At 29.7% G+C, this 20,078-nt stretch overlaps 1 protein-coding gene across 1 annotated transcript in view; it reads left to right on the top strand.

The window, feature by feature from the left end:
* Positions 1-20,078, top strand: part of LOC106478727 (scm-like with four MBT domains protein 1) — a 38,357-nt gene that overhangs the window by 10,987 nt on the left and 7,292 nt on the right. Inside the window, exons 5-14 of the mRNA XM_013939288.2 lie at positions 2,704-2,795; positions 4,290-4,379; positions 6,246-6,393; positions 9,397-9,494; positions 12,745-13,027; positions 13,994-14,088; positions 15,770-15,838; positions 16,314-16,543; positions 16,677-16,723; positions 18,537-18,777. Coding sequence (XP_013794742.1) covers positions 2,704-2,795; positions 4,290-4,379; positions 6,246-6,393; positions 9,397-9,494; positions 12,745-13,027; positions 13,994-14,088; positions 15,770-15,838; positions 16,314-16,543; positions 16,677-16,723; positions 18,537-18,777 — 1,393 coding nt within the window. The remainder of the gene's footprint in view (positions 1-2,703; positions 2,796-4,289; positions 4,380-6,245; positions 6,394-9,396; positions 9,495-12,744; positions 13,028-13,993; positions 14,089-15,769; positions 15,839-16,313; positions 16,544-16,676; positions 16,724-18,536; positions 18,778-20,078) is intronic.

The raw sequence follows: 20,078 nt of genomic DNA, 5'->3' as shown, positions 1-20,078 counted from the left end.
CACTGCTAAATTAAGGACGGCTAGCATAGATAGCCTTCATGTAGCTTTACGCGAAATCCATAACAAAAACAAACAAAACAAAAGCAATTGGTTAACCATTTAGTCGATCAATAAATTGATTTATCACTCAGCTTTATTAATTTACTCATTAGAGGTAAAAACATATTTTATTTACTTTATAAAGAATATTGCTTGTTTATTCATTGACTAAACAGTTAACCAGTCACCTGTCACTAATCTACATTTCAGGTTTGCATATGTTTTCACTGCATTTTACTTAACTGCAAAAGTAAAATAAAAACTTCATCATTGTATTGTTTTGTTTTCTCCTACATAACATCGAGCCAGGTGATGTAAATAATTTTTTTTTATAATGACAAGGAATTCATTTGAACTAACCATATATATATAGTAGAGAAGGCTGATATGGATATTTAACACACAAAACAAGTAACAACCTTTCGACCTCCTTCGGTTACCATCAGGTTAAGAATTACTTTTAATACTTGTTGAACTATTCAAGCAGTTGTGTTAAATTTTTTGAACAGACACAAAATCATCCAGTTCAGTCAAATTTAACTAGATTTAACTGTGGAATTATTAGAGTAATTAACTAAATATTTAATTTTATTGATTGATCTAAGCTATTTGCTAGCACTCAGTTTAAAGCTCTAGTAAGTGGAGTTAAAATTAAGGAAAATTGTGATCATGATATAAGTTTTATGTCGATCATTAAGATATTATATAAAATGTGGAGTGAGTAGATTGCTATAATTTTTCACTTGTATACCCTTGCTGTTAACAATGTTTATTGATTCCAATTGGAATAACACCTTACAGGATCTGGCTGATTTATAAAATTTAAGTTAGGCCTATATTTGTGAATCAAACATAGTAATTATATTGTAAACAATTTTAGGTCTTTGAATTATCGAAGAAATTAAAGTAGAAACTGTTTAACATTCAAACTAATGAAATCAAAAACTGATTATTATCATTACAAATATTACACTAATTATCTATCATTCAAGACACACACACACAGTACTGTATTAATATTCGAAACAGCAATGTTTATACTTATCATTCTGCAATCAAATAATTTTTTATTAAACAATCAGTATTACTGTCTGTGGTATAGCTCTTTATACACTCCACTTATTATTTACCTTCAGCAGCAGCTGATTTTCAAAGCTCCTACTAGATAGATTAGCTCATTTCAGTGTGAACAAAAACCCTACAGAACTAAACAAATGCTTCACTGAATTTCCCACTATTGTTTTCAGTAAAAATAAGTCTTTCAAATAAGGCCATGGATGATTATTTGTGTTAGACATGATGTTCAAAGTGGAACGAAGTTATCATAGTTAACACTAGATGCAAAATGGCTGTGTTTTTTTCCTGCTCAGCGGCACAGGAAATACCACTGCTTAATATTGTCTTATTTGAAAGAGTAGGCGTGCTTTGATTGATGTAAACAAAATCAGTGTGGCAACCAGTGTGATTTTTCTCCAATCTTTTCAAATGTAACAGTCTTATAAATGAAATGCAATGGAATAAAACTAGATTATTACTTCTTGATTTTACTTAAGTAAAAGTAAAAAAAAATTTAGAGTATTTAAGTAACAGTAAATCCCAGAAAAAGTACTTAAGTAATTTCTAAATGAACTGAAAACTGGCTCAGTACTTCACTGATTCTCTTATTTATAATGTATCCTTGTTTCTATGTATTTTACAAATCGTCTTGATCATTAACATTCATGAACATTTTAGATATTATAGGAACACTTTTATAAACATTTGAAATATAAAGTTATCATCATGTTAGTAGCTCTCTAACAAATAACAAAAATTAAAAAATTGAAAACATAGCTTACAACAGTATATATAACCCTTGTGTCAGTTTTTAAAAATCACAAAGCTTCTTCAAGATATCTTTATTTAGCATCAACTGGAGATCTAATGGTTTGACTAGATTTAGGCTGTTAAGAATTTTTTATTTTTAATAATTGTCAAGCCAGTTTTTTTACAACTGGTTTTTATTTTAATTCAACCAAATCCACATTCCACTACGTGTATGTTGAATTCTATTGTGTAGTTATTAAGTTTTATTTATTTATTTTTTACTTATGGTGTCATTATTATATATCATTATTATATATTTTATAACATTGTATACAGTGTAATTGGAAATTTCATCAATAAATTGTTTCTAAACTGTCATCCCTAACCTGCACCATATTTAAACTGTACGTATTTCAAAATCACCTATGTTTATAGAACTGTAGTTTCTCCTTGCAGTTCTCTTTTAAGTAACATTAAATGAATGTACTCTTATTTAGATGCTGACAAAAAAAGTTTTAAGGGCTAGCCAAATTGTTCTCAATTTGTTAATTGCACTAATTCACATATGAAAATTGAAAGTAATAAAATTAATTACTTAAATTTATTGTCAGCAGTTAGAGACAGAGACTTTGAAGTGAATAACAATTAACTTGTATCACAATAATGGGCTTTTTTTTCTTTATTTCACCTTCATAAGAGCTAAAGATTTTGTTTATGAAGTTGGGCTAGTTGCTGTAAAAAAAAGGGCTAATTGTTCATTAATAAACAGTATTGATTAATATTAAGTGTTTAGCTTAATGTTGCATCTCATAGGTGAATGTGTTTAAAGTTATGTTCACAAAACATTTTTTGGTGTAGTTGTTAAGCAGAAGTGTCCATGCACATCTTGGCAAGATTTACTCGAAGAAACCAGAGTTGGCCCTAAAGTACCTTCATACATACTGAAAGAGGTTTGTCACCTTCTGAAATATTTGTTATAATTTTTTAGTAATTTTAGAGGAATAATTAATAACATTTAATTCTTCTGACCTGATATAATCAAAGGAATGTATACAATTTAAAATTATTAAAATAAATACAGACTGAAAAAAGTCCTTACAACTGCATTAAAAAAATTAGCCTGTATGTAAAAAAACAAACCCACCCAAAAGCTTCTTAGGTTTTTCAAAGTTTCCCATCCAGTTTTGTACAAAATATTACTTTAAAATTTGATACAAATAAGTAGATTATATATTGTTTTATTTTGTGTGTGTGTGTGTAGGTTGTTTCAAAAGCGTATGATAATTTGTGCTATCTAAAATTAAAACAAAAATGCGATTTTTTTATCTATTGTTCAGTTATTTTTCAGGTTACCATAAAAATATTGGAAATATATTTTAAGAGAATTTGTGAATTTTTTGTTATTCTGTGATTCATGTATTATTTTCTGTGTGAAACAAAAGTTAAATCATTTTCTTTCTTTGTTCCACTTCCATTAGTAAATATTTTAAAATATAAATTTTTGGCAAAGAGGAAGAGCTATTACAACCATAGTCAATTATCTAACAAAAGTATCAAAAATGCAGAGTACTTGTCTTATACATCTCAGTTCAATTTTATTTAAGTCTTCTGATGAAAAATATATTTACTTTTGCTATTTCAGCAAACCATTGTTTTCTGTGCAACTTGAAAGAGTTATATTGTCATGTTTACGAGTTATTAGTGGCTGTAATGATGTAATTTGTACACTTAATTATATCTGTAATGATTACATCACTGGGCCCGGCATGGCCAGGTGGTTAAGGCACTCGACTCGCAATCTGAGGGTCGCGGGTTCAAATCCCCGTCACACCAAACATGCTCGCCCTTTCAGCCGTGGGGGCGTTATAATGTGACGGTCAATCCCACTATTCATTGGTAAAAGAGTAGCCCAAGAGTTGGCGGTGGGTGGTGATGACTAGCTGCCTTCCCTCTAGTCTTACACTGCTAAATTAGGGACGGCTAGCGCAGATAGCCCTCGTGTAGCTTTGCGCGAAATTCAAAAGCAAACAAACAAACAATTACATCACTGTAGTTTCTGCACTTAATTTTGTCAGTAGTGGGTACAGTGGTGTAGTTTTTACACTTCATTACATCAGTAATGGCTATAATCCTGTGGTTTATACACTTCATTACATCAGTAGTGGATATAATACTGTAGTTTCCACATTTCATTATGTCAGTAGTTGTTATTATGCTGTAGTTTCTATACTTTATTGTATCAGTAATGGTTATAATGCTCTATTTTCTGTTCTTAATGTATACCAGTGGTAGTTATAGTGTTGTAGTTTCTATTCTTAATTTATATCAGTAGTGGTTATAATTTGTACACCTAATTATATCAGTAGTGGGTACAGTGGTGTAATTTCTAGATTTTAGCTGTGTCTTATGTGATAGAGGTCTAATTTCACATGAATAATTCCCAGGCAGGAGCTCTGCCTATAGAACAGATTAAGCAGGGTATGAAGATAGAGGTGCAAGAAGAGTTTCAACCATCTTTTGTGTGGATAGCGACGGTAAGAAACTTTCTGATATGTATCACTGCTAGTTTTACATAAATGTGTTACTTTACCTTGAACATTCATGTGAAGTTCAACACATATTTCTACACAATAGGCATACACTACCTACATAATATTTTATAATTAGTCACACAAACTTTTCATAAAATATTGTTGCGTCAGCAGTCACATGACTACAGTGACGCAACGTTTCTAGAACTATCATGTACTTTGTCGAATGTTCAAGTTCTTACTAGAAATAGGTTACGCTGGTATATAAAAGAAGGGAAGGTAATGTGTGTATAGACAGTGAGTAATTGATCTGCGGTCAGAGTATTATTGACGTTCGTTGCCATAGCGTTTGTTTAGCGCGATTGTTGAAGTTGAGTGTATCGGTTAAGTTATATTCGGAAAGAATAAACCAGTTTTATTAAGTAAAGACTTGTGTCGCTTAAGTTTCGTCGGTACGAAGTTACGGAGAGTTAATTAACAAACGGAGACGTAACAATATCTTTGAAGTTAGTTGTCAGCTGTGTTTAAAGTTTGTTGTCAAGTTCTTCAAATAGCTTTCCATATACAGGGTGTCCAGAAATTGTGTTAACAGGGCTATTAACATTTACATCTTTGTGTGTTTGAAACTTCTTTTGGGTCCACATCCAGCTGGCTGAAACTTCTATTATTCGAACAGCCATTGTAGCAGTGGTTCAAAGCTTCTGTCTCATAAACGTATGTGACAAATAAGAGATTTAGGTTAAAACTTCTATTTTTGTAGAAATTACTTAAGTATCATTGATTAAAATGGCACATACATTTTACTTTAGCAAAAAAAAACATCTTGTATCATATGTTTGAAACACAAAAGTAAGTCTGAAAAGGTTTTGAAATATTCAGATAAGATATTTAAAGAATGGATTGATTCCTTTCAGTTGATTAAGATTACTTGGTCAGTATTTAGGTGAATATTTTAACAATATGTAAATAGACTACAGTTTCAAGATTTTAGGAGAAAACTTCAAGATAAGCAGTGTTTAATGCAGATCCGTGGTTGACAGTTTTTGGAAATGTGTCAGGATGAACATTCCATGCCAAATATTTAAGAAAAGGTGTTAAATGTTATAATAAACATAATACATTGACAAGAATCACAGCAAGATCAACTATTCTGAGTTTTAGAATTAGATATCATATGTAAAAAAATTAAAGTAAGATTCCAATCAGTTTATTTACAATTCTTAATCAAGTTAATTTTTTCAACCTCAAAAAACAAAAGTAGGAATGAGTGATGACTTCTGTGTTATCTTATTACCCTACACTTTTCAAATACTGACATCTTAATTGCAATTGAAGGAACATGACTTGAAGCTGACATTCAGAAGCTAATGCAAGCATAGTAAGCTTGCAAAGGTTCTCAGAAAATTTTCTATTATAAATTCTTAGTATTTTTTTGTATAGTTTCTTCACAGTATGTTAACAAACATTAATTTGTTTTAAATATATTTTGGAAAAGACAAACAAGCCATGATTACAATAACTTTTTTAAACTCATGTTTTATTTAAACCATTATAATCGTGAACTGATGTAGGAAATAGGTATTTCTTTTTAAACATCACCTGTGTGTATACATGTGTTATTTTTACAGTTTCTTACTTGATACAACTGTAAAAAATATTTCCAGAATTTTCTAACTGGCAATATGATGAAATATTGCCATAATGGCAATATGATTTTAAACTGGTTATTCTTTTAACATAATAAAGTGCATACCGAACACGTAGTTTCTGTTGTGCATGTATACTGTTTAGAATATATATATATATATATATATGTTCCATGGCTCTTTACTTTAAGACCTAAGTGTTATAATGCTCTTTTCAATGCAGGTATTAGAAAATGTTGGTGGCCGGCTGTTGCTCCGGTATGATGGCTGTGAAAGTGCCAGCTGGGACTTTTGGTTGTTCTACTTGTCATATCAACTGCATATGGTTGGATGGGGCTCACTGCAAGGATATGAATATAAGCCACCCTCAGGTTTGTTACTCAATTATGTTTAACCCTTTCCAAACTGGAGGGATGTAATAATATCACTTGATTTTTTTTCCTTCTCACAGTTGAAATACTTAACAAATTACACGATATAAAAAATAAAAAATAATGAATAGTAACTAAAAAATAGTTTCATTTGATTCAATTTTTCTATCATTTTTTTATGTAATTTTCTAAAATTATGTTTTGGGGTACTGTTTTGAAAAAAAAACACATTAAAAATACTTCCTTTTATTTTAGAATTTCAGTTTTTTAAAAATTTGATCAGAAAGTTTCATTTAAGCATCCAATCATTCACTTATATCTTTTCATACTTCATTTTGCTAATTGCAGTAGTTACCATTTTTGTCTAAAGATCATAAAAACACCGCAAAAACTGATTTATCAGTGACGTAGGGCCTGAATTTACAAAATGGCATCTGGTCAGGCATGTAACACTATTTTTGTTAATTTTTTGTGGTCAAAATTGATTTAATAAATATACTTTTTTTTTCAATAAATTACAAGTTATTTTATTTGTTTGCATTACTTGATTGCAATATACTTAACAATACTATTCAATAAATAAGGATTTGAGTCATTGGAATACTTTGCTGTCATTTACCGTGCTTGTTAACCCTAACTGGGCTTACCTAATATATTGTCATTCAAGAAAATTTACATAACTCTCAGTTAAATATAATTTAACTTGAAAACTTTTTCAGGGATGAAAATAACATCTAAAGAAACTATAAAAAATTCACAAGTGTATGGTTTGTTCCTAAGTCTTCTAAGCTTCCCATAAGATTCCATTGTTCTTCTTTGCAGAGGCTTTTGTCCCTTTCCCATGAATAACTTCTCACTCAACTTTATTTACTCTACTTGACATACGTAGTTTATAATCTGCTGTATACAATGCTATTTAAACTTTGCCTATGGTCGTTTTCAAATCTGAACCTCATTAGTAGTTGGTCACATCTTATCCTGTGATCTTTTGGGGAAATGTAAGGAAAATCAAGTGAAAAATAAAACCTTGAGAATATAATTCTCTAATTCTCAAGGAGTGATAGATTCTTAGCAAGTATAAACAAATGGATTGGGCAGAAGAATCTTAAAAACCTTGATAAGTATGTTGTTTACAAGTGTGACTCAATGGAGCTAAATGTGAATATAAGTTTGAATTTTATTTTTCATTTTTATTATTTGTTATAAAATGACAAAATATCAATTCTAAATATTTTTGAGTAATGAATTGTTTAACTAGAATTAGAATTATTATATTAACTTCACTTTTGAAATTTGATATGCAGCTGTACAGTCAAAACCTGAAAGGTGTTCACCACTCATGATTTGGTTAACTGATTGGAAATATATTTTTAAGTGCCTACATTAAATACAAAACTTGTCATAAAAAACATACAGTCCCATTGTGAGTATAATCTTAACTGCTCACTTTATTAACTTAAGATAACAAATTGTTTTGGAATCTTATGGTTTGCATAAGTTATAGCTTCTTGGTGGCATCATAGACAGGTACTTTTGTTCACAGATGAGCAAATTGTCTGTATCCCTTCTTTTACTAATTTATTTACCACCCCTCTGAGAAGTATGAAATTTAATGTAAATTACTCATAATATTGTTATTACTCAGACAAAGCATATTTTTTGTAGCCTTCAATCTTATTTGGTTACAGAGCCATAAACTAGAAAATCAGACCCCTCGTGCCACGCTCTCTTTGCCATTTAATACTATATTATTGATAATCAATAGAAAGTGAAAGTTTTAATCTACCAAATGATGTATTATATTATATTGTTTTCTGTACAGAAAATTGTTTATTTTGCTTATTCAAACTTTATTCCCATGATAAACACATCAATTGAGCTTAACTAATTTTTTAACAACTCTTGTTTCATAATTAGAAAGCCAGAAAAATTGTGGTAATTATTGGATATAGTCTGCTTTTTTATGGGTTATTATTCTGTGTTCTTTGGTGTATTATTTAATTAAATGAAAAAAACTATTTAATGCAGTAGTACCATTAGTATATAAAGTAAGGTTAAGTTTCATAGACAGTTGACAGTAGAAAAAGAAGACCCAAGTAAGTACTTTATTTCTTATTTTTCATGTGTAATCTTTATTTATTTATTAATTATCATAAAAGTAACTAAAATTTAAAAATTAGAAACTTTTTAGGTTAGATTAGGTAAAATAAAGAAAACAATAATAATCAAAATTTTTCGCAGAATATGATCGTGAGGAAGTCACGCATAATGTAATTTGATCAGGTAAATGTGAGCTACACATTCACCAAGTGGTTTACAACTTGCATGGCAGGATTATTAGTTAGACACAGTTTGAAGGGAAATATAGCAATAAAGTATAAATAGATGTATACTGTTATGAGTTTAAAGCTATTTAGGATAAACAAATGTAATTTCATGTTACAATTTGAAGTCATTCTAGAAAGAAAAAAAAAGGAGAATTGAGATTTATTTCCTATTTTTTTATGGTGGTTACGACATTAGTCAATTTATATGTATAGAGTTAGTGTAGAGAAAATAACAGATAAAATATAAAGTTTTACTAAGAAAAATTTGAAACTTGTTTAGGAGGTTTTATAGATTATGCAATTTTCAAATGAAGAAAAGTATTTTTAATCTTAACATAAAAATCACTTTGGACTTGGACCAGTCAACAATTTGACTTTGTATATTCACAGAGAAAGTTGTATTGAAAATACTTCATTAAAAATTATGATTTTTTGTCTTCAAAGGACTTGATACTTACTGAAAGCTTGAAAATACACAAAACATACTAGAAGTTATAGTATGGAAACTATAAAAGTCAATTTGGGGTCATGAACTTGGCAAATTTGACTGAGCCCATAGTGACAGTGTAAAACATGTAATGAAAGTATGTTATATAAATATACAATCACCATCACAATTTTATGTGGATATCTTAACATAATTGGGAGTATGATTATTCTTATTATTCTTTAATAGACATAGCTCACCACCATAACCAGAGGGAATGGGAAAAAATTTTGAAAGCTTCATTTTCAGAAAGTAAGAGTTGTTCACTTCAAGCTGACTTGTTTCGGGTGAGTCTTAATTATTATTTTTTTCTTTTCATTTATTAATTTTTGAAATAGAACATAACATACTTTATGTATAACTAGAAAAATATAACTTACTCTGAGAATGAGCTTACAGAAAATTAACTAAAAGTCTTAGCGCTACCACTTTGTAAACATGATATGTGTACTCTAATAAACAACCAACATCTCAGTGTGAGTAAGTTAAAAATGTAGGCCTGCAAAACAAGATAGACATTTATTGAAGGTTTCTGTTATAACATCAATACTTCACACTTGTGAGCTTCAATGTAGATAACCAATGTGAAATAAAAAAGAAACAACACTAATTTGACTATTTTTATTTTTTGAATTTCAGAAATGTTTGTTGAGTTTTTTTTTGTCTTCCTATATTCTACTGATCATTGTTATTAAAAAAAAAATTCAAATTCCTAGTTCCTTTACTCATAAACAAAAGAAAGTAGAAAATTATGTTCTTCCCCGCCTTTTAGACATGGATGATTATACACTGATTGCTTGGGTGAAACTGTTATTCATAACAGTATTTTGCCATCATAACTCACATAACAGATGGAAAAAAAAAAAGCAGCAATGATGTGACGACTAGACTGAATTTAAAAAAAATTCATAATACCACTGTCCCTCACCTTAATGCTAGAGATAGACTAAGAACTCTTCTGAACAAGAGTTGTTATCCTAACACTTTTGTTGATAGGATCATTGGATGTTTTCAAAGAAAGTATTAGAGAAACACTAGCAGAGACCTACAAAACATTTGCAGTCAAATAAGTATCTTTATTGCAATAGTACTTTAAATACAGATTTTCTTGAATAATACAAAAGAATTCCAATCACAGACACTGAATTCTTTAACTCCATTTGTCTTAGGCCTAACATTAGTTATGTCTTTATCAAGTATGGCCTATTTTTGATAAAGAGAAAAATTAACTACAGTTGAGGTGTTTTTTCTTTAACTTAGTTAGGACTAAACTTTACCATACTTGATATAATCAGTAAATAAACTGATAATGTTATTCTATGACCTCATGTTGTTGTACAAAATGTCTACTAAAGTGTAATTACATCTGCTTTTTGTTGACTTCCATTGAAATGAAGTGCATGTGCATTTAAATATTAATGTGTGTACACATTTTCAGGACAGAAAAACTGAGTATTATTATAATAGATAGTCATGTCTCCCAGATGGCCAGAACCAGAAATTGGTATAGGTAACTACACTAAAACTGCAAAGAAGGCCTTTGAAGGTTCAGTTAAAGTTATTGAAAGACTCAGTATGATCAACTTTTAATCCACATAAAACATGTATATAAAAAATGCATAGAGTGGTCTTTGACGAGTGTTGTCACAATAATTATGTGGATAAAATTCAAGGAAACTTGTATGAATATATTAAACTAGTCAACGATCAATGTTGTATGATATACAATTAAAATTTTTTTAAAAAACTGATTAATGATCGTAAAAAAAGGCATGCTTCATGTTTCGACGGTGTTCCCGAGGATGACGTGAACAATATCAAAACATGTAGAGTGGCTTTTTTATGGCTGTTGATCGGTTTGTAAATAAAATTTTAATTGTATATTATACAACATTGATCATTGGATATATTAACATATTTTAAGAATTATGTGATTTATCTTGATGTGTGACATTTGTTTGAAAAGATATGACAGAAAAAAAAAATTAGAAGATTAAAACTATAATGTAACAAACGCTTGAAAGCAGATCATATTGGTGAAAAAGATAGGAATTACAAAGAAACTTTGCTAATATCAGAAAATAAAGGCTAAATTTTGTTATAATTAATATAAATTTCTGATCTATGCAAGTTATGTACTTAGAGCAACTCTAAAACTCAACCTGGTAATCAGTATAGCTATTTAAATAAACATTTCTTGCATTTTTACTTATAAAGATTAGAATACATTGTCTAATCGACTGTTAATGATATTTTCAGTCATAATGCTAATAACATCTCATAAAATTCAGCCAGCTTTGCCAACTTAGGTTAATCTTAAATACATATATTAAGCTAACAATGGAAAACAATCTTAATAATAATAAACAAAATAAAAAGTAATGACAATCGACATAATAAGTAGTATAACCAATATTGTTAATCAAAATAATAATTAATAAATAATATACCTTACCAAGGGAGCACAGAAACACTATCTGTCTGCCCGAACTACTGTCATAGCAGAAAATTGTTTTAAAATTTTTAACTTCGTATAACATGCTTGATCTTCCTCTCTGTCATGTCTTTTTGTTTAAGGAAAAGTCATTAAGTCACCCTGTACACATGCACAGCGGTATGTCTGCGGACTTAGAACGTTAGAAACCAGGTTTCCATATCCATGGTGGTCAGAGCACAGATAGCCCATTGTGTAACTTTGTGCTTAACTTCAAACAATTTGACATGTTACCATTTAAACTGAGTCAAATTTCTAACAGTAGTTTTTTTCATAGTACAACAAAAAAACTGATGTTTATGAAGATATAAAAAAAATTTAAATAATACCTGAACTTTCTTTGAAAATGTAAAAACATTAAATGTAATACAAAGGGACTGATATGCCAAACATAATATTTATTCTGTCTAACAAACTTATTCATTCTTACTTTAAATATCCCATGTAAAAAACACATAACCACAAAGGAAAAACAATAAGCCTCCCAAAAGTAGAAAGTTCAATAAATATAATAATACTGAGAAAGGAAGAGTGAAACTGAGAAAGATAATAATAATAAATTAATGTAACTAAACCAGTAATATAATGTCATACTATATACAGCTACTATTTCAATTATATATATTAATAATTTAATGTTAGATAAAACCAGTGGTGGTCAATATACTAATGCTATTCACTGTTATCTAAAACAACATCTCAAGAAATTAAAGTGTTGATGTGAAAATTCTTTAAAGATCAGGATACACGATAAAACTTCAGAACCCATAACCTGTAGCAAGAATATTGATGAATTTCCCACAGGAATATATGAACTTTATGTTTAATATTTATAATGCACAATGAGCAACCTTGATTGTGAAAAAATTGGAGTTTACGAGCCTTATCCGTGAAATCTAGTAATGATGAGCAACTACTATTGTATCTAATAAGATAAGAGTAGTAAATATTACAACATAACTTGTTGTCATAATATTCTTTTAAAGCAACAGAATTAATTAGGTTTTTAGTTTTAATTCTCCCTTCTTTTTATCATTTGAAAGGGTGAAACAGAAATCAAAACCCACAACTTTAAGGAAGGAATGAAACTAGAAGTTGTAAGTCCTTCAAATAGACTTCAGATCTACCCAGGAACTGTCATTAAGGTCATTAACAATCATTTTTTCCTGGTAACGGCTGATGACTACCGAAAAGAAGCAGATAAACTAAAGGTGACACCTGAAAGACAGGTTCTTCCACCAACTTTGTGTTGTCATGCTGATTCTCACCTTATTTTTCCCATCAATTGGGCAAAGCAACATGGTCTGAGAATACACTTCCCCAAAGGTAATTTTAATTCATTATTATGAAACTTGAGTTTGTTCATGTGTTGAAAGATACGTGGAAATTATTAAATTTTGAAAAATCTGCCTGTAAGATGTACAATAAGGCTACATCTATAGCTAAGCTAAACTGGTCACTTTTTTTTCATAGGATATTTAAAAACTTAAATGAGACTGATTTATTCAATACCCCCATCTAATATGTTTTTCTCACAGTGAAGAGTTTTTTTTTAAGGAGTTAAAACCAAGACTGGGCGAGATCTAAATCCATTTCTGTTTACTAGGAAAATGCTTTCGTTGACTTCTTACCATATCTGAAATGCTACATATCTCCATTTTTTCTTTTGCTGCTAAAGATGTTTGCCAGAACTTACTTTTGACCTATATTTCAAGCTTTAAAAGAATTTCAGAATTTGTATTTCTTACTGGAAGGGTTTTGTTTTTGTACTAGCCCTGATGAAACCAATTGTGAAATGTAGATTGATATAATAAAGTGTTTGTTTTTTTTAATTTAACTGGAGAGTGAAAGTCATTTTTTCCTAACTTTATTGTAAAAATATTTATGAGATGACATAAAACTGTTGTAAGGATGAGTACCTTTATAAAAAAATATCAATTTTCACTTCTCAAGAAAGAGTTTTATATATATATTACATCCACTGGATTGAAGAATATATTTGTATAATATGTTATTCAAAAAGGAATTATTACATTTTTTCTCTCTGGAGTTTCTAGCAGCACCTATAATATGTTTTAAGTATGTTATCTAGGATGAAATGATACAGTGTTAACCCCTTTTAACTTTCAAGTGGATAATATTAGATAAAAATTATGCATATTTCTATGTAGTGGAACTTTCTTTGTTAAACAGTTTTTCTTGGGAAAAGCTCTGTCATTGTTCTTTCACACATTTACTTGTTTAATCCAACTTCTGTATGAAAATTGATTTTATTTTTCTGTTAAACTACAGGTTACCTGGAAAATCCAGGAAATAAAGAGTTTGACTGGGAGAAGTACCTGATCTTCTGTGGAGCAGAAGCTGCACCAGAAGATTATTTTAACTTGGTGAGTTTTAAGTCGCACACTGAATTATTTTTTTTTCATACCTAAAGTGTTTTTGATTAGATATTATGACTTTTTGTCAATACACACAAACAAACCACAGCAAGTAAGAAAGTGACACTCGATAGTAACCAAAATTAGTTTTAGGAATGTAACCCTATTATTCGGAACTAACCTTTATGTTATAGAATCAACCAGATTCTTTAAATTATATGGTGGTAGTTTTTTCTCACTAAAACAATGTTAATAACTTCCTTTATAGTAACACCATGGAATTTAGATTAACGGTTTCTTGTCATTGCTCCCATGCAATTGGTACAGCCATATCAAGCATCATTATTTATGGTAATTACTTAAACTAATATCACGTGATGCTAAACACTCTTTAATTAGCATAATTTCATAACATTTTGTACATTTGTGCTAAAAAGTTGGCAATGAATAATAACCATCCACCTATATGATTCTTTTGAAAACTTGTACTAGAAACTGCTAATCTAATTTGCTTGGCCTAACCAATATTTATGTACATGCATGTCCTTTCATCTAATAGTTTTGCTGCTCTAAGCCGTTTTTAATCCGATTGACTAAAAGCTATAAACAGACCTCTTTTACTCTTAGGTGAAGCTTTAGTAAAAATGTTAGACCGATAGCTCATGTGACTTTTTGCGTAGGCATGCACAAAACTTTTTGTTAAATTTGAGCAGTTTTTGTTGAATAACTTTGCACATGTGACTTATATTTACACCAAATGAGACTCCTAATTGTAGGTTGTAGAGATCTATCAATGTACCAAACACCAAACTTTAAAAAAATGTTGGAGCAGTATACTTTTTGAAAGTAGGGTAGCTGGTATTAATATACTGTAGTTATAACTGTTGTTACATGAGATATTTATAACAGTTCCACAAGATGGTTATAATGGTTGTTCTATGAGATAGTTATAACAGCTGTTCCACAAGATGGTTATAATGGTTGTTCTATGAGATAGTTATAACATTTGTTTCATGCATTAGATGTGATGGTGGTTTCACAAGACAGATATAACAGTGGTTCCATGAGATAGTTATAATGGATCTTTAACCACAGTATTTCAAATTTTCATGATGTTAATATACATACAGCTATTAAGACTTACCCTAAGAGCAGTGATGGATAACCTAAACTAATAGTGTAGCCACATTTGTGGCAAGACCCACCTTACCATAAATAATATATTTAATAAAAATAACTATATAGGAAACATGTTTTAGATACAGAGGGTTCTGAGGAACCCTAAGAAGGGTGCAAGTTGCCTTAGGGTTTGATAAAGGTGGCTGAATGCTATTTAGAACATTTATTCTTTACTTCACAGGACACCTAGTTATTAACTTGTTTAATATATATTAAAAAATAAATATGAAGCCCAGTCTATCATTTGATTTACCACCTTTTACTGAGTTATACAGGTGTCTGGAAATTTCATCCCTCATCAGTAACTCTGGCCGAGGGCAAATTGAAAGACAAACACTGGGTTCACATATTGATGGAGTGTATATTATAAATGATATATATATATGTATATTGATATAAGAATTTCAAGAGTATACAACATTGATGCTACTGACTTATTCTTGTTAATTGTTCAGTCAAACAAGCTGTTTAAGATAAAAAAGAATAAAATATATGTTTAAATGTGTTTCAGATTTGCCCAAACCCTGGGTTTGAAGGCAATATGAAGTTAGAGGCAGTAAATCCATTCCAACCTCATCAGGTGAGACAAAATATATTGAAGTAAAGGAGTATTAAGTTTATAAAAGAGAAAGTGTAATTTTATATTTATAAATATGTTTAACATGATGACAAATATATACGTATTAATAATATAGTACAGTAATTAATTTAAAAGAAGAAAATTACCGTAATTAGTTCCCTTATGATATGCTTATTGTTGCAGGAAATGAATATTTTCTAAGGCTAGAGCATCATTACAAAATCAGTTCTCAAGTGATGAAGAAAGTATAAACTTGATTAGAAGTTTTCAGTAACATATTTATTATATCTTTAAAAAATAAGATCATATTTTTTGTTCAGTATTGTGTTATAAATAAGTCATTTTTAGTTTGGAAAAATGCATTTGGATTAAAACATTTAAATGAAATGTTGTAAAGTCATTCTAATCTTATAATTTATCTACAAAAGATACCATTGTAAGTCAAATATATTTAATATAAATATTCCTCTATCAGATATGTGCTGCAACAGTAACTAGGGTGATAGAACCCATCATGTGGATTCAGCTAGATAGTGTGGACACATTCCACCCCCACCACATTGTTCCTCTTAACTCTCAAGAGATCTTTCCTGTTGGTTGGTGTGAGAGCAATAGCTATCCCCTCAAACCCCCTCGCACCTGCCTCAGTAAACGACAGCGAAAACTTATGAAAAAGATAGGCTTTACCTCCACAGATGGAACATAGTAAGTCCAGTTGAATGTTTAAATCCAAAGACTATATTTGATTATTGTTATTTTACATCATATGAAAGTTACATATTACTATGTCATATCTTTCACATTTGTTTTAGCTTCTTTCTTTTTTTTCATCTAATAGCTCACTCAACAAAACTGGAGAAGTTAAAAGTTCAACTACAAAAGTAGGTAAGTATATTTCCAATTTTTTCTCACATTTAAGTATTTTCCTAAAACATGTTTTAATGCGTAGTTTAATATTGTGTGTTTTTTACATAACGTGTTGTTTTTGGATACCTAACACAACCCAGTTTAAAAAAAGTAGCAAAATAAACTTGACTAAACACTGTATATAAAGCCTGAGTGACAATCTCATCAATCTAAATGGGCTAACAAGAGCCTGTGGTCATTTCAGGGATAAACTTTGCACACAATGACATGATATTCACAACACAAGAGGTACTATGCAATTGTGTGCAAGTAAAATGATATATAAAAGAAAGTTAAACATGCAGGATCAGTAGGCAGAAGAATGTGGAGAAGAAAGACAAAGTGTCTATAGAAAGTTTTGACTCCATTAAGATCAGAACAAATCATGTTATTTTGATGACTTACCAATCAGAAGGATCACAAGAATATATAACAATAGCAAATCATGAGGTAAAGTTGGATGTAATACAGCTCTACCATGAAATAGTAAATAGCTTTCCTGACTGAACCTTTCTCTAGTGAATAAGAACTTGCTCTGAATTTTACATATTTCTTTAAATATCTTTAATATGTTCCAACTTAAAACCTAGTAAAAGTTTTGTATTTATGAAACATATATACTGTGGGAGAATGAGGTTTCTGATACTTCCATGCTTCAAATTATCATTACAGTTCTCATCCAGATGTGGTATTGATTTTGTTGCCTATTTTTAATAATGTCGTTAATCAGAGCATTAAACTTAGCCTCAAGGTCTCTCTCAGGATGAAACAGTATAAAAAGCTGCCTTAGTTTCTTATCCAGAAGAATAAAGCAATATTTTAAAGTTATTTATATATTTCGATACTTATGGATGTTAATGCTGAGTTAAAATATAGATATAAGTATTTTTTAATAATTTAGGATAGACGTGTTTATGGGTCTCACCTTAAGTTTACAATAAGGAATAAAAATAGTGGTGAAGAAAAACAAATTCATCATTACAGATTATATGAAAATTTACTTTTGAAGCTGTAATTAGTTTATTACAGTTAATTTTATGAAATTAATAGAATTAGAAATTGTTTTCAGTATTATGAAGATGACAAATTAACAAGTAGTTTAAGCTCTGATTCACTTATTGATCTACTACTTAAGTTTACAATTGTTTTTATAGTGGTATTATTGAAAAAACACTATCCATTATATAATTGCAAAGTAGTATTAGCGTTAAAAAAAAATATCTAGGAAACTAGAAGTATGATAGTGAATGATTTGTTTGGAGATATAGCCCAGTTTTAAGGTTGGGAGAGAAAACATTTATTTGATGCTATTTTATTTTACATAAGAGTCAGAATTGTTTGTGTGTTGATAGTAAAAAAAAGTATTGTTCGAAAAGCTTCATTAATTTATTTAGTAACTGTAGATATAAGAACATTTAGATTGCATCTACAGAAGATGACAGAGAACATTTACACATGGCCAAATTTAAATTAAGCCTTTGAAAGGAGATCTTAGAGTACGATGTCTCAGACTAGAAGCTTCTATTATCTTCTACATAGACTAAATTCTGATGAAAAAACAGTTTAAAATCTGGAAACAACAGTTTAGAGGCATTTATGCTATTTTGTACTAAATAAAAAAGGAAAACTAATTAAAATCTTGCATAAATTAATGGGTTTTAAGGTGAAAGTATAATCTGCAATTTTAGATGTAGTCAGCTACATGTAATTTATTATTTGAGATGTAGGTAATTTACATGTTATCCTGATATTGTTCTTCATAATTTTCTAAAATATTCTATCTGTGTCTAAGGTGGCAAGGCTTGGTGCCCCAAAATTTATTTCAACCATCGATGTTTTACTGGACCATACCTTAGTAAAAGCCGTCTAGCTGAACTACCCCGACACATAGGACCAGGACCCGTAGCCCTTGTGATGAAGGAAGCAGTATCCATGTTGGTGAATGTAGCATATCAGTCGCGCCGAGTTTTGAGAGAACTTCAGCTTCATGGGAGATCTGACCCTAGTATGCAGCAACATTTTCTAAAGGCCAAGTAAGAAACTGATAACTACGGAATTACAATCAGTACTGTTAGATCATTGATGAAAAACACACTGAATTATATGTGGTATCTTTCAAATACTTGAAAACTGTTTCACGGTAGAGCTCTACCTATAAATCATCCCTCTTTTGCACATTACAACATATAGGTAACAGATTTATCTTTGTTGCTTAATACACATACAAATGTTTCCTTTTTGTATTTAAATGTTCTTGCTTTCAGGTAACAGTCGAAGTAAACCATGGAATTATTTTTTGTTACTTCCTCAATTGAACAGTTATTTCTTATTAACATACCTACTTAAAACTTACTATCATTTTTTTTTTTTTTTTTTTGCAATATAGTCCTATTTAATATGAAACTTAAAGAAAACGCTTTTTCTACCATATTTTCATAATGCATGTAATGAAACTATAACTCAAAGTTTAATGATTTCTATATATATATATATATATTTCTTTTTTCAGCTTAAAAGAAGTAACTTTTAGATTTCTACAGTTACTAAATACTTTAGAATAACAAAACAGTGTATAGTATTGACTAATATAATTGTAATTCCCACTTAAGCTGTTGTTTAACAATGGATATATTCATGAATCATGTGCTTTGATTTGTAACCAAAAGCACTGGGTTTGTCACCAAATATTGCACTCATATTTTTATATTGTTAGCTATAGGACATAAGTGATCATTGTTAACTGAAAGATTTGTTTTCCAACAAAAAAAAACTTTTTAGAGATATACTTTACTTACATTGTTAGTGCTATTTTAAACAACTTTTATATTATAATTTAAATAAAAGAATGTAACAAAATTAAATAAAGCTGATAAAATTCACATGTAAGTCTCTTCATTGCCAAAAGTTATGTTATATATGCTTGTTTGTATGGAACCTTGAATTTCTGAAAGGTATTGGAGCTTTAGTCTGCTCTATGTGGAACAGTGTTGTTATTTTACACATTTTAGTTTTATTTGGATTACTACAACTGTGTATTTCTTAGAAACAAATTCTGAGCATTGTTTTCTCTCAAAATGTTTTGTACTTTTATTGAAAAATGTTAAGTATCTTATTGTCAACAAGTAGATTTCAAAAGACCCATAAATCAGAACAATTTCGAATAGTTTACTATTCCTTAGTAGAAAGTAATTGAAAAAACGTACATGATTAACATGTTTTAAATAGTTAATATATGAATCAGGCACTCCTTTACTCCTGTAGAATGGCCAGGTGGTTTGGGCGCTCGACTCGTAATCTGAGGGTCGCGGGTTTGAATCCCTGTCACACCAAACAT

Source organism: Limulus polyphemus, unplaced genomic scaffold, assembly GCF_000517525.1.
Source record: "Limulus polyphemus unplaced genomic scaffold, Limulus_polyphemus-2.1.2 Scaffold245, whole genome shotgun sequence".
NCBI classification, from domain to species: Eukaryota; Metazoa; Arthropoda; class Merostomata; order Xiphosura; family Limulidae; genus Limulus; species Limulus polyphemus.
This window is presented reverse-complemented; position numbering and strand designations above follow the sequence as displayed.